This window comes from Haliotis asinina, chromosome 2 (assembly GCF_037392515.1).
Source record: "Haliotis asinina isolate JCU_RB_2024 chromosome 2, JCU_Hal_asi_v2, whole genome shotgun sequence".
NCBI classification, from domain to species: Eukaryota; Metazoa; Mollusca; class Gastropoda; order Lepetellida; family Haliotidae; genus Haliotis; species Haliotis asinina.
Window position 1 is genome coordinate 45,392,535 of NC_090281.1, and position 23,882 is coordinate 45,416,416.

Below are 23,882 nucleotides of genomic sequence, written 5' to 3' on the forward strand. Positions count from 1 at the left end.
TGTATTTCGTTTTCACTGTACTATATCTAAAGAGTTGCTCAACGGCGTAAGATCTTGTGCAAATAAAGGAATTTGGGCAAGAACGCTCATCTGCACTCATCGTTTACATACACTGTAACCTCTCCCTTCTCCACTGTGACTTCTCGGGCCTTTCACAAAGCACTAAGGTGATCGTAAGTCACTAAGGCAACCCTAAGGCAACCTTAGTGCAATGTTACAGAATGGGAGTTCGTGAAAGGAGCCTCAGGTCTTGCTTCATTTCCTGAGGAACAAAGAAACGTACGTGGGCGCATCCCTTTGGAAGCTCAGACAGTACGAACTGAATAATCTGACATGAGGAACCATTAATTTTTATATTCAGCTGGCTTTCAGGTGTTCATGCAACGAAGACAAGCATACATTTTTGATATTGCCTCATTTAGTGTTAGCATCTACACCGAAAGGTGGCAATAAGGGACTTGTAACTACAGCAACAACGGAGTAAGTATATACATAAAATGTGCTTCTCTTCATTGAAATGTCCGTTCACTCGAAAGAATTTGGATGTGTACAAGATTAATCATTTTCAGCTCGTTATTAACGTATTCTTAGGCTGTGCTGAAACATTACACGGCTTTATATCGTCGTTAATCGTCTAAATCGTAGATATAGTTTTTGCAAGATGGTTGGTATGTACCAGGCTCACCTTGCTATTTTTGGCATGCTATTGAGAATTGGGAGTCTGTTAACCGTGATAATGAAATCATAAGGATTACATGCTAATACACAGACGCGCGCGCGCATGGGTGTGTGTGTGTGTGTGTGTGTGTGTGTGTGTGCGCGCGCGCGCGCGCGTGTGTGTGTGTGTGTGTGTGTGAGAGAGAGAGAGAGAGAGAGAGAGGAATGAGTTTAGATTTTAAGTCACATCGGCAATATTTCAGCCATATCGTAACGTGGCGACCATTGGACGATTAAGTAAATAAATAAAACTGGCATATGAAGAAACGTTCCGACGTGCATAGTTTGTCCTTCCACAGGGATGGATGCAACATCGTTAGGCAGCGCCCTTCTTTTTCATCCGGTTCATCAGGTGCCCAGGACGTGTACACAACAGGCGACCCATCCAACCATTTGTACCGGCCTTCAGTCTTATTATACAGACCACCGATGAAGAGGTTTGCCGAGAGAAGTCCCGAGGGAAATATCATTGCCACCATTAAGTACAACTGCAGTCAATAATTTCAAAATGTACCGTATTATAGATAAATCCTTTTGAGTCACTCATTACGAGACTGGTTATCCGGGGTTAAAGTATAGAGTTACGATAGGTGGCAACGTAACAACGCTTTGTGGATCGTAACCCAGAACCATAGCTCAGTATAACTTGCAATGTGAATGATTACTTCATCGCACCTAACAGACAGCATGATTGCATACTCCCAGGGGAGTTGAAAAAGTATCAGGAAGTACGATGATATCCTATGGCCGGGGTTAGTAATGTAGGAGCGCCTTGAGCAGGCAATGTGCCTGGATATCAGCACCATAATAACTAATATTTCTATCCTTATCAAAAGTAAACGTACTTCTCCTTACTCATTCACATCCATTGGCGTATGCATGACTGGGGCATGGATCACTTGGAGCTGTTCTTGGACATTAGAATCATCATATGCTATTTTACTTTTTCATTTGTTTGGTGTTGAAGCTTCACTTGTGGATATTTTAGGAAGAAAAAAGAACCATATATTATGGGACAAATGATAGATCAAATGACTTGGTGACCTTGCGTGTCGTTTTGTTGATTCTTCTATTATGCCGCACTAACTTTCCAGCTATATGGTGAAGGACTGTAACTACTCGACTCTGGATCACACAATCCAGTGATCAACAACACGAGTATCGATCTACGCAACTGGGTCAGGATGATGTGTCAAGCAAGTTAGCGAGCCTGATCACGATCTGGTTATTCGCCTCTTACGACAAACATGGGTTGTTGAGGACCAATTCTAGCCCGGATCTTCACGGGTCTCATCTTCATATAATGAATACCGAATGACATCGCGTTTCCTTGATAGGCGTCGTCGGGTACGGTGCCATTCACGTCATGCTATTTCACAAAAGTAATGAGGGATATTTGTAAATTTTGAAATTATGAATAATGATGTATTTACTCATTGATAAACTGATAAATTCTGAGTCATAAAAATACAAATATGCCTACTGTATTTTGTCCAGTATAGTAAGGGTAACAGTCATAATGAGTATTGCTTCGGTGCAGCCTCGTGATGTTGCTATAGATATTGCACTAATCATTGTGAGTTGCTAACTATTTAACTTCATTAACTATATTTGGACGTCTGTAAATTCCCACATCACGGTTGAAGGTGATTGTGGTAACAATGGAAGAGGTGACATCGATAATTCAATTTCCAGGTCGATATGACAAACTCTGTGCTTGTGTAACACGACGTTGTATGCAAGTTGAGCAATCGACGGCTTCAATACATAGAAACCAGCGATTCCATTGCAAACAATCAAAGAAGATTGTACAAGATTTAGAGAGCTATCGATCATATATATGCCGTTTTAGAAAATACTGTTCGTGCTGTACCTGTTTTCATCAGTCTAAACAGTAAAGTACAGACACTAGTAATTTTGCTAGATTAAGCCGGGATTGGTTAAATGCATTCACTGAATTGGTTAACACGTAATTGTATCCCAATAGATGGATGGTCGTGATGATGATCACTGGATTTTCTGACCCAGACTCGGCTATTTACAGATCGCCAACGTAACACTTGGGTATTGCTGGATGCGGTGTTATAGGCAATATTTCAGATCACAGTTCTCTAAAAAATAAATAATGCATTTCTGTAAATAATACTGACTATCAGCTCTCCGGGCAGCTAACAAACAATTTATTTTTTGTTCATGCAATGTTGCATTAAATCTCACGCCCTCTACGAGCCGAACCTTATTTCTAGCCATCCCGATAGAATTATGTCCCGTAGAGAGTCATGTAGGAATGTCCAATAGGTAGTAGAACTCAGACCTATACATCATGACGCTAATGTGTAGCGTAAAAGTATACGCACAACTTGTGACTGAAACAAGTTTGGCAAACACCAACAACACAGAGTGCGATGGTTTTCAAAGAGCGGAACAAATGGTTACATTCCATGTATTGTTCTGGCAAACATGTACTGACAATTATTCTGTTTGGAACCGGTTCGCCTCGAGGTGTCAGTTATCCATTTCAGGCAAGTCGCAATGGATCTGTTTTGGCTGCTAAAGGAAGTTAAAGTGAGTGCACATACCCCAATGTGTGTAATGTAGGCCAAAGTGTTGTCGAAAATGTATGAACTTAAACCTTTAAAAAACAAACATGACACTCAAGGCACCAACCATTTCCTATTGACCAAATCATTGAGTCAAAAAAACAGATCATTTGTCCCACGATATTTGTGTCTGGTGATTGCTTTCGACCCAGAATTCTATCGAGACATACTTCTGAAACAGCTTACACGGCTCTTGTTTCTCACATTTGTCGGTAGTGTTCTTACCGAAAGCCAAAGAAACTTCTTCAAGGAAGTTATTCTGGATGGCATTCTTGATGATGGCCAGATGCCCTCCTTGTTCTTGACAATAGACCCGGGCGTCGTCCCATGCTTTGCGCAGGCGAAAAAATGCATACGTTGTTCTGATGTCGTTTTCAACATCCCTGATTAGCAGAGGTTCTGTAATGGTTAAGTGTTTTACATGCGTTGAAAAGTACCAGGGGTTATTCAAATCCATATGATCCATTTGAGAAGATAAGTGTATATTGCCTCTTACATTGATTTCCCTCTCAGCTTAAATCAATTTTGCACCGGGCAAGCCCATGCATGTGAAGTGTGTTTTTGTTCTGCAAGACATGACAAAATACATTGATTGAAGATGAATAGATACATCATACTTACGACATTCTGCTTGTCCGTTTCTGTAGGTGGTGCACATGTCGGTTGAACTGCACGATTCCTCTGAACATAATCCGGATATATTCTGTAAAGTATATACTGGCATATATTATTCAGTATTGGTCACTGGGGGTTTCATCACAACGTAAAGGTGCAATTCTGAGTGATATTCTTTTTTAAGGTTTGTTTGTTGTTTAAAGCCTCTTCAGCAATATTCCATCTGCTTGACGGAACCCTGCAAACAAAAAAGCCTGGACAAGAAAATCTGGTGATTGACAGCATGAACATTTGGGAAACGATGACAGTCTTGTTAACGAACCTAACCGCTCTGTCTTGTTAGTCGTCATTAAAACCCTTGGTTGCCACAGGGACAAGTGTCAGTCTTACATCCTACAGAATGTATGCCATATTTATCAACAACAAACGATCACGAATGATATAGTTAACCCAGGTAGCGAGCGTTTCTAAAAGCATCTTCTCAAAACATATTGAATTTCTTTAGGCACAAGGGGCAAAATGACATGGGGAGGGATATTGCTGAGTTCAATTTTCCATATGGGTAGGAAACACTCACTCACACACGCTAAAGATCCTGAGGTAGTGTATTTATTACATATATTTAGCAATTGAATCACCCACTCAAAACTTGTCAATACATGGTCAAAATAAATTAACTATGAAATGGATGTGTTCATGTGTTTACTGAAGGATGTGTTCACAAAGTAAGAAACTTCATTGCGTAATACCTGAGTGCCTCTACATTATCCAGAAAGGTCGCTAAAGAGTTTGCATGCCATTCTTATCGAACAAGTGATGGTCCCATACTGATCCGGTTGAGAATATAGGTCTCCAACAACATATACTGAACAGCAAAGGAAACGCAGTTTTCGAAAAAAAATATAATCTCATGAAAGAAGCGTTTGTGTTTATGTCATTATTTTACAACTTGTCAAAACGCCAGAGTTGCGTTTCTTTTTCTGTTAGTATATGTTTATCGTTATGGTCAAACAAGTGTACCGAGTTATTACTCTTGGTGTTTTGTTTGTTTGTTTGTTTGTTGCTTAACGCCGTAATATAGCCATCAATATGACGGCGGTCTGTAGATATTCGAGTCTGAAACAGACAGTAGTTATTGACACCATTAACACCGATATACGCAACTGGGATACTATGACATGTGTCAACCAAGTCAGCGAGTCTAACCACCCGATTCCGTAAGTCGCCGCTTCGCCTCGCCTGTTCGTCGCTATGAGTGAATCAAAGCTTCACAACTGTTTGTAGTGTGTTCAGTATTTTCCAACCATCATAACCAAAAGTCTCATACAATTATGCAATCTTTCAGATGTTTCCTTGCGTTTCTGAGGTGGACATTATTATTGCACGAAGACAAAGGATGTCCAGTGGGAAGAGAAAGTTGAATGCGGTTATCCTCTGCTTTGTTTGAACAGTCAACACATTTTGTGTTGCATCAGTAAGGAGGTTATTCTTAAGAATATAAACGTTCATTAATACATATCCTACCATGACATTAAGTTCGTTTTTGATTGGCTGTTACTGACAAATTAATAGTGAAAAAAATTCAATAACCTCTTCTCAGAGCCGATTCAAAGCGCGCAGGAATACTTTGCACTCATTAACCCTTACAAAGGTAAACAAACATGTCGTCTGAAACTGTTACGTTTGACCTCGGCAAATTTTTTGATGGGTTTGGATCGGATATGGAGGAAATTTGAAGTGATAGTGGAAATGTCTTGACTGACTGTCGAATCTGAACCCTGCGGAATCGAATAAGAGATCCTTTTTTGATCGACCTACCATCTGTAACATTACAAAAAATTTTTATGACCGAGCGTGTGCCTTTCTAAGCCTCGTAAGAAATCACATCAATATCATTATTTTGAGATAAAACCGATTTGTTGCTTGTGCAACTGTGTAAAATCACGTTATCAACACTTTTGGTACATATTGTGACAATTGTTTCAACACAATATGTAATTAATAGATTTTGTAAAACTACAAATCGCCTATTCCTTTCTTTTTGGGGATAGTATATGTTTTGAACGATGCAACGGGACATGATGGAATATGCGTGGCATAAAATTGGTGTTTCGCCGAACCATTATCTGACGAATTTCCCATATTTATGATTCTAAGCGGAAACAATTATGCCAGTTAGATTGGGATGGATTTTTATTAGGATTTCTAATTTATATGTTAGATATTGTTTGTGTATGTTTAGGGCTGTGTATTGTAACTGAGCTTGAATGTTTCTTATGGAAAGTTATATGATAGTGAACTTCTCTAAAAATTGTCATCGTGTAGCCTTGATTCACCGGGCGCTAAGAAAACATGATCATTATTCGGCAATTTTGCAAGGAGGGCAGCTGCAAAACGTAGTACATTTAACATGTGAGTCAAATCACACAATCACTGCTTCTTCGTCATCGATGTCTGATAGTTTCCAAGTTGGCAGACCCGTGAAGGTCCCGGGGCAGAATAGGCCTTCAGCAGCCTAAGCTTGCCATAAAAGGTGACTACGCTTGTCGTAAGAGGCGACTAACGGGATCGGGTGGTCTGGTTCGCTGACTTGGTTGACACATGTCATCGGTTCCCAATTGCGCAGATCGATGCTCATGTTGCTGATCACTGGATTGTCTGGTTCAGACTCGATTATTTACAGACCGCCGCCATATAGCTGGAATATCGCTGTGTGCGGCGTAGAACTAAACTCACTCACCCAAATTGACAACAGCCAGGTTGTCATACATAACTACTTTCGGAACTATGCAAAGCACTGACACGGATCGAGGACAGTCACGTTTCGAAAATGGCATACGCCAATGACGTTAGAACGAAAGTCAAAACAGCCGACTTAATTTTTGAAGTTAAAGGGGTATTCCTTATTACATGACTCATTCCATTAAGGTTGTCCATGATAAGACGTAGAGGCCGAGTCAAAGATATTAACAACTTGAAATGTATTTGAAGAAAGCTTCGTTGTGGAAATATTAAAAATAACAACATTTGACACTAAATAGCTTCTTTTTCATGTTTCACCCCCGAGTATGGGCGAAAACCATTTAGAAAGCTCAATCCGCAGTGCAACTAAATATATGTCAGCAGCCACAGTAACAGGATGCTACCAAAAACAACAATCTATGTCGGCAGCCACAGTAACAGGATGTTACCGAAAACAGCAATCTATGTCAGCAGCCAGAGTAACAGGATGTTACCGAAAACAACAATCTATGTCAGCAGCTACAGTAACAGGATGTTACCGAAAACAACAATCTATGTCAGCAGCCACAGTAACAGGATGTTACCGAAAACAACAATCTATGTCAGCAGCTACAGGAACAGGATGTTACCGAAAACAACAATCCATGTCAGCAGCTACAGGAACAGGATGTTACCGAAAACAACAATCTATGTCAGCAGCTACAGTAACAGGATGTCACCGAAAACAACAATCTATGTCAGCATCTACAGTAACAACATGCTTCTAAAAACAACAATCTATGTCAGCAGCTACAGTAACAACATGTTACTAAAACAACAATCTATGTCAGTAGCTACAGTAACAACATGTTACCAAAAACAGCAATCTATGTCAGCAGCCACAGTAACAAGATGTTACCGAAAATAACAATCTATGTTAGCAGCTACACTAACAGTGTGTTACCAAAAAAACAACAATCTATGTCAGCAGCCACAGTAACGGGATGTTACCGAAAACAACAATCTATGTCAGCAGCCACAGTAACGGGATGTTACCGAAAACAACAATCTATGTCAGCAGCCACAGCAACAGGATGTTACCGAAAACAACAATCTATGTCAGCAGCTACAGGCAGTAAGAAGACGTTACCGCAGCTACAGTAACAGGGTGTTACAGAAAACAACAATCTATGTCAGCAGCCACAGTAACAGGGTGTTACCGAAATAACAGCAATCTGTGTCAACAGCCACAGTAACAGGATGTCACCGAAAACAACAATCTATGTCAGCATCTACAGTAACAACATGTTACTAAAACAACAATCTATGTCAGTAGCTACAAAAACAACATGTTACCAAAAACAGCAATCTATGTCAGCAGCCACAGTAACAAGATGTTACCGAAAACAACAATCTATGTCAGCAGCCACAGTAACAGTGTGCTACCGAAAACAACAATCTATGTCAGCAGCTACAGTAACAGGGTGTTACCGAAAATAACAATCTATGTCAGCAGCTACAGAGAGTAAGAAGACGTTTCCGAAAACAACAATCCATGTTAGCAGCTACAGTAACAGGATGTTACCGAAGACAGCAATCTATGTCAGCAGCTACAGTAACAGGATGTCACCGAAAACAACAATCTATGTCAGCAGCTACAGTAACAACATGTTACTAAAAACAACAATCTATGTCAGCAGCTACAGTAACAACATGCTACTAAAACCAACAATCTATGTCAGCAGCTACAGGAACAACATGTCAACAGCCACAGTAACGGGATGTTACCGAAAGCAACAATCTATGTCAGCAGCCACAGTAACAGGATGTTACCGAAAACAACAATCTATGTCGGCAGCCACAGTAACAGGATGTTACCGAAAACAACAATCTATGTCAGCAGCCACAGTAACGGGATGTTACCGAAAACAACAATCTATGTCAGCAGCCACAGTAACGGGATGTTACCAAAAACAACAATCTATGTCAGCAGCCACAGTAACGGGATGTTACCGAAAGCAACAATCTATGTCAGCAGCCACAGTAACAGGATGTTACCGAAAACAACAATCTTTGTCGGCAGCCACAGTAACAGGATGTTACCGAGAACAACAATCTATGTCAGCAGCTACAGGCAGTAAGAAGACGTTACCGCAGCTACAGTAACAGGGTGTTACCGAAAACAACAACCTCTGTCAGCAACTACAGTAACAGGGTGTTACCGAAATAACAGCAATCTATGTCAACAGCCACAGTAACAGGGCGTTACTGTAGCCGAAAAACAACAATCTATGTCAGCAGCCACAGTAACAGGATGTCACCGAAAACAACAATCTATGTCAGCATCTACAGTAACAACATGCTTCTAAAAACAACAATCTATGTCAGCAGCTACAGTAACAGGGTGTTACCGAAAATAACAATCTATGTCAGCAGCTACAGAGAGTAAGAAGACGTTTCCGAAAACAACAATCCATGTTAGCAGCTACAGTAACAGGATGTTACCGAAGACAGCAATCTATGTCAGCAGCTACAGTAACAGGATGTCACCGAAAACAACAATCTATGTCAGCAGCTACAGTAACAACATGTTACTGAAAACAACAATCTATGTCAGCAGCTACAGGAACAACATGTCAACAGCCACAGTAACGGGATGTTACCGAAAGCAACAATCTATGTCAGCAGCCACAGTAACAGGATGTTACCGAAAACAACAATCTATGTCGGCAGCCACAGTAACAGGATGTTACCGAAAACAACAATCTATGTCAGCAGCCACAGTAACGGGATGTTACCGAAAACAACAATCTATGTCAACAGCCACAGTAACGGGATGTTACCGAAAGCAACAATCTATGTCAGCAGCCACAGTAACGGGATGTTACCGAAAACAACAATCTATGTCGGCAGCCACAGTAACAGGATGTTACCGAAAACAACAATCTATGTCAGCAGCTACAGGCAGTAAGAAGACGTTACCGAAAATAACAATCCATGTTAGCAGCTACAGTAACAGGGTGTTACCGAAAACAGCAATCTATGCCAGCAGTAACAGTAACAGGATGTTACCGAGAACAACAATCTATGTCAGCAGATACAGTAACAACATGTTACCGAAAACAACAATCTATGTCAGCAGCCACAGTAACAGGGTGTTACCGAAAGCAACAATCTATGTCAGCAGCTACGGTAACAAGATGTTACCGAGAACAACAACCCATGTCAGCAGCTACAGATAGTAACAGGATGTTACCGAAAACAACACATTATGTCAGCAGCTACAGTACAGGATGTTACCGAAAACATCCTACCTTCGACCAGTTGGTGATGTCACTGTGTAGAAATCCAGATTCTGGTTTGTGGGCAGCATTTGAAGAATCTTTAAAATTAAGGAAACACATTTTTCTTCTTTGGTCGAAATCAAATGAAACACAAATGGATGTCATGACGCAGGTGGCGGCACAGCTGAAAATGCTGGATTTAACTTCAAAGTTGTAACTGACGTTTTTCAGTCTGTAGCCGGTCTCCATCAAACTGCTGATAGAGCAACTGTCAGGATTTCCGGACACAATTAACAACCCGGGCACCGTGAGACAGACAGCGACGGCGTACGTGGACAATTCCATTGCTACAGTTTTCTGAAGCAGATTTTCAACGCATTCAGATTTATGTTGATCCCAGGTCTCGGAGAACAAACGTAATAACATGAATGGAACGTGTTAACATCCGAGTGTATTAATACTTTCTGATCAATATATCACGCAAATGTCAACACGTGTCAGTATTGATTTCCACGTTGAGTGTAAAACATTGTCATTAAACCTCCCTCAACATCATATGACACTGTAACGAAAATACCAGTAACAAAACGCAACAATGTATCCAAATACAACATTCCCAAGGATATATTTTGCCACAGTTCGCTTAAAATATTCAATGACTGATGTTGTTTTCACTGAGAGTTCAGAACGGACAGGATGTGTTTATCGTATTTGCTAATGAGAGACTGAGAATTTGGCGTGAATATTTGAAAGTGTGCTTTCTTTAAACTGTCTTTGCACATAGCTAATGTCCTTGTTGAAACATCGCATGATGAATATTGTTTATTCCTTAATGACCAAACAGTATTTTTCACAAAACATACTTGACCGTTTTAAGAAAACAATGTGCGTTATTCACAACCGAATTTTCTAGGAGTTCTATGTTTTGAAGAGTTCTTGTACATTCAGTCTGTGCTTTGTGACTGTCACAGTGTGTTGAGAGCCTGATTTCTGTTGAAAAAACTGTAACGAGGGTCAAGCTACCTGAAGAGAGTCAGTCACGTATGCTTGGACTGGTTACTGAGGCTACCAAGTTTGTGTATGCTTTTGCTGACGATGGACAGTCTTGATAGATGACCATCGGTCTAAAGAAGTAGTTCATGTACTAAACTGTGGGACACTGGGACAGTTAAAAAGCTTGGAACAGTAGGTGAAGGATCACGACCAGATTCTTCAGCATAAGGCTATGGACCAAGTGTCGACAACCAGGTGTGACAAACAACTTAAAGATGTCGGTAAGACATCCTACTCTGGTGCCTGACAGAAAAAGTGACGATAGGGTCACGAACTGGGATAGTGGGCTCAAAGTAGGACGCAAACGTCTGCTCATAAAAAGGTTTTTCTGAGCAGAGAGAGAGGCGGCAGACGATGGCAGGGCAGACGACCGAGGCACAACCAACAACCTCTCCAGCAGCATGCAGCAAAAAACGTCTCGAGCGAGACTGAGGGTCAGAGCCAGAGCCAGAACCATCGCCTGTTTAACCTGTATTTTCTCCTTAAAATAAAAGTAGCCTGGATTGACGAAGCGTGTTGTGTTACATTTCTTTTGCAGTGGTCTGATCACATGTAGAAAGTGTTATCGTTGCCAGAGAACGAACATGTTCCCCCCAAAATATCCTGGAAATATATCATCATAATATCTCTTATTGTAGAGAGGTTAATATTATGGTAATACAGCCCAGGAGGAGAATTTGCAAAACGGGTCTAGAAATAGGATTTCGTAGCCTCCCCAGTACTGAGTTTTTACACTATTTCAGTTAGTATGATGTCTTGGGCTCATGAAAAGGCCCGTAATGCTCTCATATAGTGATATCATCTTTTTCACAGGCCATGTGGTGGGCGTCTGTGAGCATTTTCGTGACATTTGGTTTGCTACCCGACAACATCTCAAAGTTAACCATGGATTGTTTTACTGCTATCAATCTGATCACTTTCATTTTGACTTTTGTGTTCTGCGAAAGGATGTAGAATATTTTTGACAGTCATATATTTGCTTTTGGCCGCCATCTTGGCAGCTAAATTTACATAAACATTAACACCGAATGTGGCCATTTACATCCATACTTTTTATGTATTTTGACACTTGTCTCTTCTAGAGAGGCGGCTATGGCACAAAACAAGTAATGTTGTATGGTCATATCGTGGTAATATAATGTGTTACAGTTCCTTCTTTGAGACAGGGGATTTTAGCGATTCTCCGACTTTTCATTGAACTGTGTGGGGGTGATTTATTTATTGAATGAATGTTGACATTATTCTTGTAACTAGAATCAGTTGTTTTTGTTTCCTGTTTACTTCTAGAGTGACAGAATGTTACATTGAATTGTTTCATATTACCCAGAATTCAAAATGGCTGGCAAGAAGGCCGCCATTGTAGTTTTACTATTTATTCATAGCAGAGAACTAAGTTTGTACTGAAAGGTAATTAAAACAAACAATTCATTTGATGTCCCCAGACAGTTGCTTTTACGTATAGACTGGGACGAAATGCGCCTTCACCCCATGTGGACAGCGTTTTCAAGCAGTTCAAACCCGTCTTTAGTCAGTTTATATCCGTTCTGAATTAAACCTACCACGTTCTTAACATGCACTTCCCAACTCTAACTCTTTCTTAACTCAACCAGCTCATATTCAGACACCCCTTTCCGTTCGCACTACATTCTCACTACATTCTCACTCTGATTCTAGCGTGTGCTGTGGTAATAGCAGACATGTCCTGGTTTGATTTCTGTAAGTACCCAGCCTATAGTTATTTCCGTTATCAGTTTCAAGATGGAAACATTGACATCACCATGCCTCCACAAGAAATAAATAATTCAGCATGTTGACAGCTGGAAATTTGTTCATGTTTCACAGGCAGAAATTTTCATCCCAAATAGAGAACATGTTCAAAACGCATGTCTGCATACCCTACCGTGCCATGTCGTAATACACGCTGTATTGACATAGTAAGACCTGTGTGAGACCTACATAAACGCAGAACGAGTAGAACTTGTAGAATCGATGCGCTCTTTCACAACCGAGTAGAAATGTACTGCAAACTTCTTAAGAACAATTCATTTTGTTTAGAGAATATGTGCACGGAAAACCAAAGTAACTATGAACATAATGCTTTCGAGTTTCATCTGTCTGCGAACGGAGTTGACGTGGTGGAAACTGTACTGCAGCTGATTTCCAAATGTATTATGTCTGCACACATCCCCATTAAGTTTGAAGTACGTTGATTCCGTTCGACATATCAACATATGGCAGTCTTGCTTAAGGTGTGTTATCAGTCCGTCCCATTTTAGAACATGTAGAATAATGAAGTCATCTGAAACTCACCACCTACATTCACACGATTAGGTGACAATTAGGATTTTGTCGGTCATTATATCCTGTGGACAGTTTGAATATAAAACCGTCCCAAATCAAATCTTCATTACGCCTGACAGCATCGTATTAACACACTTTGGAAACAGGTCAAAATACTTCAGTAGAATGTCAGAGAATGTTCTAGATTGTATACGCATACAACGCGACCATCAAATCCAAACGTCCAGAATAGCTGAGTGAGTAAGTGAGTGAAGCGTTTTGACAATTAGTGTAGGTTCGATCACCCAAAACGCCATTCTCAATGAGTGAAGTCCTATATTATTATGTCCTTATTTTGTGCAGTTGATCAAGTCTACCGAATATGCCCTTCCCTGAAACAAGACACAAGATAGGTCAATAAAACATCGGCATTTGACAAGAATATCTTTAAAGTTTAAGGGAATAAAACGCCAAATTCACCGATATCTTGAGATTTAATTCATTCAAAAGGTATGATCCTACTTTCTCTTTCTAGGATGCATGTCGCATCACAACACATCTTTAGAACTAGTTTGCACAAGGAAAGGATGAACAACTCAGTGTCCACCATAGCACCATATCTTGATGACATGTATGCAGTGTTATATGTGGTTTGGGTGTTCCAGTGGTGTAGTGGTGGATGTAGTTGTCTCGTAATTAGTGGTGGCTGTGTTGCGTCCCATGTTGTGTCGGTGGCTGTGGTGTCTATATGCATTGGTGCATGTGGTGGTGGTGGTGCGCCATGTATTGGTGAATATGATGGTGGTGTCTCATGTACATGTATGTGGTGTCCGATGTTGAGATGATTTCGAAGACAAAACAAAACCAAAAACAAAAGTAAACCAGACATAGTGAAATTAATATTTCGAATATACGTAATTTTGTCTTACAATTGAACATTTAGGTCTTAGAATTTTATTCAACTTAGGATAAAAGTTGTTTAACAAACGATCATAGATTCAAATCGTTATTACTGGTTTGTATTGCAAGGGGGTAAGCGCAGCAGTTAGAACAGTGAAACAAGAGCACGTGCGGTACGTGATGAGCGTTAACTTAGACCAACCCAACTTCCTCTCGGCGTTTTATTTAAAATATGCGTCTACATGAATATTTGTTTAATATACAGCGCAAACTCATTCTCTCATAGTATACAGCCATTTAGGTATAGGTGGGAAAGGTGGATACTGGTTTCTGCATGTAAACGAAGTGGTAGTGTAGCCTAGTTGTTAAAGTGTTGGCATGCCATGTTCAGTGCCAGTGTTCCCACTTAAATATTATGTCTCACGCCCACTTCTGAGGCCCGTCGTTGGAATATTGCCAAAAGTGGCACAAAACCACACTTACTCGCTGTTGTTAAACCAATCTATATACACGAGAAATGTGAGTCCTGATGCTTATGCATGACTCATTTCTTTCAGACGCAGGAACCCTGGCACATTCTGGATTTGGTGTTGTGTCCCTCTAAACCCTTCCACTTGGACTCTAATACACTGGCTTTCCGAGGGTCCGATGGGATGAACTTTTGTCTCATGGTGGCTCCATAGTACATCCGCTCTCCGCGTAGCCCCCTGTCGACTGTACATGGAGTAGGTTTGGTGCTAGGGCCTGATTGTACAGTCAGGATGGTTGTTACAGCAACCCAGCTAGTTTAGGGTTGGCACACTCTGTGGCCCCAGTCTTTTCAGCATCCCCAGTAGACCCAATGCTGACTGCACTTGACTGGTAGTTTTAGGTGGTAGTGTAGATAGGGCCCCCTTCGTGCGTGCCCTGTACGATGCTATCTATAGATGGGATAACTTAGTGTTACCCCACCATTCCGTCCTTCAGTAGGTAGTTCGAGACAAAGCAAGTCCTGGATGGTCACTTTGAGAGTCAGTGTACTGGGCGACTGCGCGGCCACCTGTTGGTAAAGTATTTCACTATTTCAGTTTAATATTTAGAATAAATTTTGTTTTCACACCCCGACATATTTGTTTTGCATTTACATCTATGGGGATCGTCAAATAACTGAATAGTTAAAGCGTTCGCACATGACGCTCCAAACAATCCTAATTCAATTTCCCATATGGAAATGATGTGTGGAGCCTATATTTGTTTCTCGTAAATATGTTCTGGCAAATATGTTATAGTTGGACTATTGCTAAAAGCAGTGTAAAAACAACACTCATGCAGTCTGAATATGTGTGGGAAGTATAAATGATTTAGAATACTATTTACATTGATTAGTAGAACTGGTGCCAACAGAAGCAACTGTGTTTATTCAAAGATCTTTTAAAGAAAACATAAAATGCCTCTTTGTTTGCTTTCTCGTGGAGGCATATATTTCGCATTAATACTCACAATACCAATGATGTAAAATATGTTTACCGTTATTATCAGGAGCGTGGATGCCATCGTCCTGGGGGCGGAAATGGACCCTGAAGTCCCCCAGAGGCAGGACGACTGCCAAGAAGACATTTCCTGGACAGAGCTGATCAAGGACTCTTCTGGAGCAGGATGTGGATGTTTCACCGTTTGTACATTTTGTGACCATGTACTATGCGTGTCTACTACTGTAAATCCTCCAGTAGAATAGGTAGCGTTGCACACGTTGAGGGAACACGGTTCCAGGGTTGTTTTTTTTGTCTATAAAAAAGTTTTTCATCTCTGGTTTTACTTGTCGGTCTCCAGTTACCTTTGACCTTATTCAAATCTCAAATTTGAAGGTCAGTTTAGACACATATTCTGCAGCAACAATGTTGGTGTTTATGTTCGAGAATTTGGTGCTGTTCCATGTTGGGAATGATAACATTAAAAACATAATCAACACATCTGGTTTAGTTTGTGAAAGTTGTGAACTCAAGAAGAACTCTTTATGTTCATGGAAATCGGATGTGCACGACTTTATCGCCATGTAGGAGTGCCTGTTTTTGCCATACACTGCTAAACACTGCCAACACAGAAACACATCACGAAACAAGTCCAGCATTAAAAAGAAACATCAGTCCATCGGCGTATTAAAATATCTACAAAACAGAACTTACAATGAAATAGCTTATCGACATTACCAGATCACATCGCACAGACTTTTAGTTTAATGTATGTACCAAGCAATCCAGTGATGTCTGTAGATCAGACAAGGCATTAAATGAAAAGCTCCCACAAACATCCAACAGTCTAGAATGTCATATTACGCAAGTAAACTGCATGTTTGGAAACAGTATCTGCAGCCAGTCATATTCCTTCAGCTCTTGACCGTGGTTGGAGCATTTGTGATGGTCAGCTTAGATGCAGTTATCGGCCTTGAAGGATAGTTTTCTAACACTTTGGTTGATGTTATTTCATCTACTCTTTTAGGTTTAGCTTTCATAAACCATAACATTGAATTTGCATTCTTTTTCGATAAAAATGTGCAGAGGAGAGCGATATTTCTTCAAAATACTCACATATCGTTACGAAATTGATCCGATTTGGTCATATTATGACTACAAGTGAATGAACGGACGTTCCTGTTGCATAAATGATACCGATCGATGTATACAGAGCCAGGATTGGACTATTCATGCATCCGAGGGGCACCCGGCAAGTGAATATACACACAGACAGTGAGTACTCTCCATTCACTACCGGATCTGACACACACTACAGATTGCTCATTTGCTCCCTGATTTTAGGGATACATCTCTGTGCATCGTTTTACACAATCAAACTTTCCGAAAACTTTGATTTAGACGATTATACGCCAAATTAAAGGACATTCTTTTGTATGCCATGTGACGTCACTCCTTTTGAACGTGACCTTGTTTGGTCAGCCATGTCGTGCATGCTTCACATTCACGGGAGTCATGTTTTCCCGGGCGTGGCGTGCCACCCGCTGGCGTGATCACACAGGTACTCGTGTGTTCAAATGATATAGAAACCAACCCCGGACCTATCACCCTTGAAGAAATGAGAGAGACGATCATGAATGACCTACGTGATGGTAAATGTGGCCTTAGTTTGCAAACATCGGACCTTACACAAGAAAAAAATGTTGATTTACAAACATTTACAACGATTGTAAAGGTGATGTTTACAAGACTTGTAAATGTTTGTAAATTTAGGAAGGATTTTACCGCTACTTCTTTCAATTTTGCCATTTCTCAAGAATCCCCATGACTCTTTAAACTTACTAATTTATTATTTCTTTTGTTCTGTTAGAGTTCGTACTGTTGATATGCATAATGGATCTTGCATGTGACATATTTATTCATGAAAACTGAAGGAATAAGCCATATTTTGTGTAGTCCATTTGTGCTTTATATCAATGCAACTGCGTCTGGTGCGTGAAAACATGAAAGTTCATGTGTACGGCCAGCATTGATCCATATACCAAATACTTGTGCCTGTTAAAACAGATGTCTTGCCTTTGTTCGAGGTCATCATCCCAAGCTCATTTCGATGATGTTACCACTCTACTCCATGGGAACTATATGCATTCTCTAAATAACACCTGTCACTAGACCTTTTATGTTGGTGCTCATTAACGGTGTTATGCAATTGACGTATTCAAGAAATCTCATAAACATGTCAATAGATAATTGGTTGTGATGTCAGTACGTGTGGATTGGAGCAAGTAGTCAAATGAATTAATAAAAATCATTGTGTAACAAGATTTATATAATCATTTACAAGAATTATGTTACAGAATATTTAAATGGTGCGTGCCGATCTATCATTTGTTTGTTTATGTTCGGCGTACATTAATTTTTAATTTATTATTCATACATAAAACATAACTTACATAACTGTACAATCTGCTTTGCATTTGGTGACTTTTGTGAATATAAGAAATTCTTACAGTGCTACACGATCATACATCATCAGTGTCAACAGTGATAGTCCACTTTATACACAACTGACCTAACAAGATGGGAAAAAACTTTTCCATGCTCTGTTATGGTCTTCGTTTCTGCTTGAAGATGCTCTTTTTGTCTTAAGTCTATGGTTACTTCGGTGAGCATCCACAATTTTACCATCAAGACACCAAAAATAATTATCTTACCAATAACATTCACGTAAATGCTCTATATTGATACAATTAGTTTGGATGTGTGGAATGCACTTTACAAAGGTAAATAAACCAAAGTTCTAATCATATGACAAACCACGAGGTTAATTCTTCAATCATATATAGTATCAAATCTAAAAGAAGCAGTGACGAAGAGGTAGGCAGATCTTAAGATGGACAGATTGTTAAGATCAGATAATTCACTATTTCCATATAAGATTGTCTTCAAGCTTTACCCATGTTTGTTATTCAAATTTATATACATATGTGACAACACATGCTGCATTTAAATTTTGTATTGTATGTTGTATGGTACCGGTGTCGATATAAACTGTAAAGCTGTTCACAATCCCATGTCACTTTTTACCAATAAAAAACAAACACAATAATTAAGCACAAAAATGAGATGTGTAAATCATTCCCTCTGCTGGTGATGGCTTTGTGGGATTAATTAAAAGACCAAACCCAGTTGAGTATGCCTTATAATTCTCTTACTCTTAAAATAAACAACTTCAGTCCAAAGAGGATACCACTAGTGGGATTATTTGGCCGATTTGAGTTAGTGTTTTGATAACGCTTAGTCTTGATGAACAATAGTCTATTTCAACAACATGGTCAGTTGGTAAAATTCATATTAAAGTGACATACCTTTATTTACATGTTTCACAAACCGTTGTGTACACGTGCACTGTCCATTGTATTTCTTGGTTGGAGAAGTTACAGAGAGGAAGAGTAACTCAAAGTAATTTGAAGACCTTTTGAGATCTAAATACATATATGAAGACCCGATGGGAAAATGCAGTTGATCATTGCACACCAACATACGGACATTTTTGCTATCGTGAATTTGAGACTTTACATCTACAAAGCCGTTCAGAATGTCTGTCAGCGATATTTCTTCAGAGGGCACATTCAGCTCAGGTGAGTATATTGCAGATGATGCAAGTGTATTATTTGTAAAATCAGTGAGGCAACCCTGATGATGCCATGTGTACCTTCAGCAGCATGGTTGTGGAGAAATCTTACACTCAAGACTACCATATCATTTAGCAGGGAGCTCCATATACAGAGTCGTAGAGTATCCCTGCCATTCAGTAAGTGTTTAGTATATTGAATCACGATATGAGAACAACAGCCCGACTAATTGGCTGATCAAATGTTTATTACATGTCATAAATATCCTTCCTGGGACTTAATCAGGCTATGGGGGTGGAATATATTCCCCAGGTAACACCAGCTGTTTTTTGTGGTTGAGCTGAAGGATTACCTGTTACATGTAACTTCAATCATAATGTATAATCAGTATAAGATTGATTTTGGACATATTCTTACAGATGTGAAATGTTCTGTTTTATGTTTTAAGAGATAGGTTTCGTCAAAAACAACAATGACGGAGCAATACAGACTAATCCCAGTATTCATGCATATACGTATTTTGGGTTCCCATATCACATGTCATTATGTGGATGGAATAGTGACTTAGATAGATATATCCTTTTCAAAATCGCTAAGGCATTTCAAAATCAAATTTAACACAAATATATTTTAAAAACTAAATTGATTGTTTATTCCTTTGTAAATGTTTGTAACGTTTTCAGACAAGATATTCTTATACGATGTTGTATTAGCAGTAATTCGACTTTATTTAAGACTTTAGTTGTAATACCTGCTAGTCATTTTGTTAGGTTTTCAAAATGCTGAAAGTGCATTTTCCCCATGAATTTACTTTCACAGACAACTGTGAGGCAGGCTCTACGAAATGCTGAGTCTGTAGAAGGAATGACCCTAAATCCACAACAGACGTAAGAATATACTTTAATATGATTTAAATACAGTGACTGCAAGAGTTTCAATGCATTAAACCATTCAACAAGTAAAACTTCAGGTGTTTCTACATTAACCTCGACATGAATTTATCTTCATTGTGCTGACAATAAATTTAGAATTGTACTTTTTTAGGTTGGAAACAGGACAGAATAAGGACGCTAAGGCAGCTCTCCCTGTTATTCCGCACCCTGAGTTTCAAGGTATTGCAGTTCTGCTTAATGCTCTGTCCTATATGCATCAGTGCACAACAAAAAATGAGCAGAATCCACTGTCATATAAATAAGAATGCTCATTTCTTGAGCTCCAAACAGTAAAATTATGTAACAAAATGTGATGTTCATGGGCGATTTTGTTCAACCGTTTGAATCGGGTGCATGTGTTTGGTGACAACTTCTTGCTATAATTCTGTAATCACTCTATAATATACGTCAGTTTTATTGAAACATAAAGTTTCTGTCAGGGTATTGTATTTTGTTTGTTGCAGTGGCAAGATGACAAGATGTTTGCAGACAAAAAAGGAAACCGTCTCAAGAAAGAAAAAACAACCAAAACAAACACAATGATGTCATGAGAAGAAGTTCCAGAAAAACTACAGTAAGTAAACATGAAAACCAATTTAAGTAGCTTTCGGGAATCAAGAATTAGATGAAATTTTTTTAAGAAGATGCACTACATAACTTGGCTTACCATCAATTAGAAAGGAAGAAGGCATGTTAATTGATGAATCTTAACTGAGATGATATCAATTAACAAGGCATTAGGCCTTGTTAATTAATGAACCCTTACTGACATGACTTGCTTATCAATGAACAAGGGATTAGGCCTTGTTTTGTGTTGAGGCTTTGTTCAAGGCTGGGAGATACAGTAACAATCACCCCACAGTATTAATCCGTGTGATCTTTCAAAGGAGAAAAAAGGTTGTACCATACAACACCTGTGTTCTAATGCACTAAATACACAAGTATCAATAATACCTGCTATGAGATAATGAGAATAACCATTGATTCTATTTTCACATTGGTTTACCATTCACTTAATGCAAGTATAATCATATTGACTGTTTTCTTCAGAAATCGAGTCGAAGGGATGCAACAGGCAGACCTCCCCAGCCATAAGAAAGCAAAATATGAACAAGTATTAAAGAATGCACAACTACAATGCTGCCCCATTGTTTTTGATTGTATATTTGATAATAATTTGTAACATATTTTCCGTAAATTTGTAAATGGAATGTTTTTGTATGAAATTTAATCTTCCTCTTGTTATAATCTGTAAATAAACATGTAGTGTAAGCTTGACACTGTCTATTTGTTTTGGGATAATTTAATTTGCATGAAAGACGGGAGTATTATAAACGTGAAACAAATTCCGCATTAAAGAGTACCATTTCCATGGAGCACTATCAAGCGAACATCAAATTTATTTCAATGTTATGATATGCTAAATTCCTTGTTCACGCGTCATAAACCAAATTCAGCACATTACAACTTTCACCACCTAAACAACCCACTCCTCGGCGCATTATCGCGATGATGACACTGCAAGATGTCAAACCAGCCTACAACTCCTCAGAAACAATTTCAAAATGTTTTTTTTATCCAATATTTTATCCAATAAAGATGTAGCAGAGTAGCGAGGGAAATGGAAGCAGTTTGACTCGCCACACCTCAAATATGGTTCCTATGCCATGTGAATAAACTGACAATGCACAAAGTCGAACGAAGGCCATTCTGTGTTTTTACAGGCACAAGGTGGATAAGAACTTACTAGTATTTGGCGTTACCACTATTGATCACGAGATAAAAAACCCCCAAAACATGAAATATCAACATGTCAAATATTCCACCACTAGAAGTATTAGTAACATATATTCCATTATATCAGTTCTGCTGTTTGTAAGAAAATAATAAAATTGCAAGCATACAATCGCGATTCAGAAGTGCAACATGTTGTACCAGGGAGCCTATATAGAGTATTGTAGAGTATCCCTGGTTGTACTTGGACTTTCGTCCCTCGTAACGAAGCCCGCGGGAGACCAAACCCAGTCATAGATGGTGGCTACCGATTGTCTGCTTCATTTGCTGATACGCCGAGGGCTCATAAGGTGGGGCCCATAGTGTGTTTAGAAAGATGATGTGTTTGATGGGCATTTTAGAAGTATGGCGAGTTACAAGAAAGTAAGATTCTTTATGGATAACAACTTTTTGTATTGTATATGATACGTCGTTTCACTATGGATTGATATACCGTTGTCAAACAAAATCATATATACTATGTTGTTATCCATAAAGAATGTATGTAGAGATGTTGGGTTTTGTAAACCCATCTCTGAATTTGCGTTCGATCCAATCAAAAATCATCTCAGTAGAGATGGTGAACGACTGGAAACTGTAATTCGTCCAAGTACAAAGCAGGACTTGAAACTGACAAGCGTTTGCACCAGTTTCCGTGAGATCCAGTCATCCGAGAAAAACGGATGTAGTTTCTTTGCAACCCATAGACATAAAAACATATCAATAATGTACAACAGGTGTAGTCCCACGAAGCCTAAAATTATTCAGTTGGCTTATGGGACTTCATGCCTCAATGATTTTATGGGATTGTGGTGGATTGTTGCTTGGCTGACCACAGAAAGGAAGAATCAACAGAAACAACAAAAATCAAATATGATTGTGAAATATTTCAAAAAGTGACCTATCCCATCTGTATCACTGGTACTATTGGTAAAAGTTGGATCGACCACATGATTCATAGCAACATATACTGTCATGTGTTATGTTATCACAACACAATCTCTATCATTTAGCATATTATCAGAGGTGACAAGGTGATATTGTTTATGGTTATTGTTATTCACTGTTCTCAAACACAAAATAAGTGAGATACTGAGTCGGAATTCTTTTCTAAACAGCTTGCGCATAGTGAAAGACCCATGCATCTTCACTCCACCGAACACTGTAGTAAGAGCATCAGCATCCTACCCCTAACAGAGTGACCCCTGTCCACTCAACAGTGGTCTGTCCCACTCTTATTTCACGCCCCAATTACCTCATTAATTATGTCGAGGGGTCAAACTGTAATTAGCCTTTGGGATTTACTAGGTGTGAATTTGAGGCATTCCAGACCGTTTTACCATCACTTACCAGTTATCTCCCCTTGTGGATCTTTACAAATTGTAAATGTCTTGTAAACATCATCTTTCCAAAATTGTAAATGTCTTGTAAACATCATCTTTAGAAAAGATTTACAAGCTTGTAAAGGTGAACTTTTTTCCTGTGATGTATGCTGGTGACGGTGCGCCATGCATTGGTGGATGTTGTGGTGTACTCATGTATGTCGGTGGCGTTATGTCATGCATTGGTGGATGTTGTGGTGTGCTCATGTATGCCAGTGACGATGCGCCATGCATTGGTGGATGAGATGGTGGTGGCTCATGTATACCGATAGTGGTGTGTCATGCATTGGTGGATGTTGTGGTGTGCTCATGTATGCCGGTGGCGTTGCACGATGCATTGGTGGATGTTGTCTTGTACTCATGTATGCAGGTGGCGTTGCACGATGCATTGGTGGATGTTGTGGTGTACTCATGTATGCCTTTGGCGGTGCGCCATGCATTGGTGGATGTGATGGTGGTGTTTCATGTATGCTGGTGGTGGTGCCCCATGCATTGGTGGATGTTGTAGTGTACTCATGTATGTCAGTAGCGGTATGCCATGC

At 39.5% G+C, this 23,882-nt stretch overlaps 1 protein-coding gene across 1 annotated transcript; it reads right to left on the reverse strand.

Annotated features, from left to right (window-relative positions):
• Positions 1-950: 950 nt before the first annotated feature.
• On the reverse strand, positions 951-10,282 carry LOC137271833 (collectin-10-like). Its single transcript, XM_067804229.1, has 4 exons — positions 9,968-10,282; positions 3,939-4,020; positions 3,539-3,716; positions 951-1,164 (listed from the first exon to the last, which is right to left on the reverse strand). Exons 1-4 carry the CDS (start codon positions 10,280-10,282, stop codon positions 951-953), a joined length of 789 nt encoding a protein of 262 aa, XP_067660330.1.
• Positions 10,283-23,882: the final 13,600 nt, after the last annotated feature.

Coding starts and splice junctions, on each gene's coding strand:
- LOC137271833 (XM_067804229.1), bottom strand. CDS start 10,282: ATGGAATTGTCCACGTACGCCGTCGCTGTCTGTCTCACGGTGCCCGGG. Junction 3,717..3,938: donor AAACGGACAAGCAGAATGTC/GTAAGTATGATG, acceptor TAACCATTACAG/AACCTCTGCTAATCAGGGAT. Junction 1,165..3,538: donor GTTTCTTTGGCTTTCGGTAA/GAACACTACCGA, acceptor CTCGGGACTTCT/CTCGGCAAACCTCTTCATCG.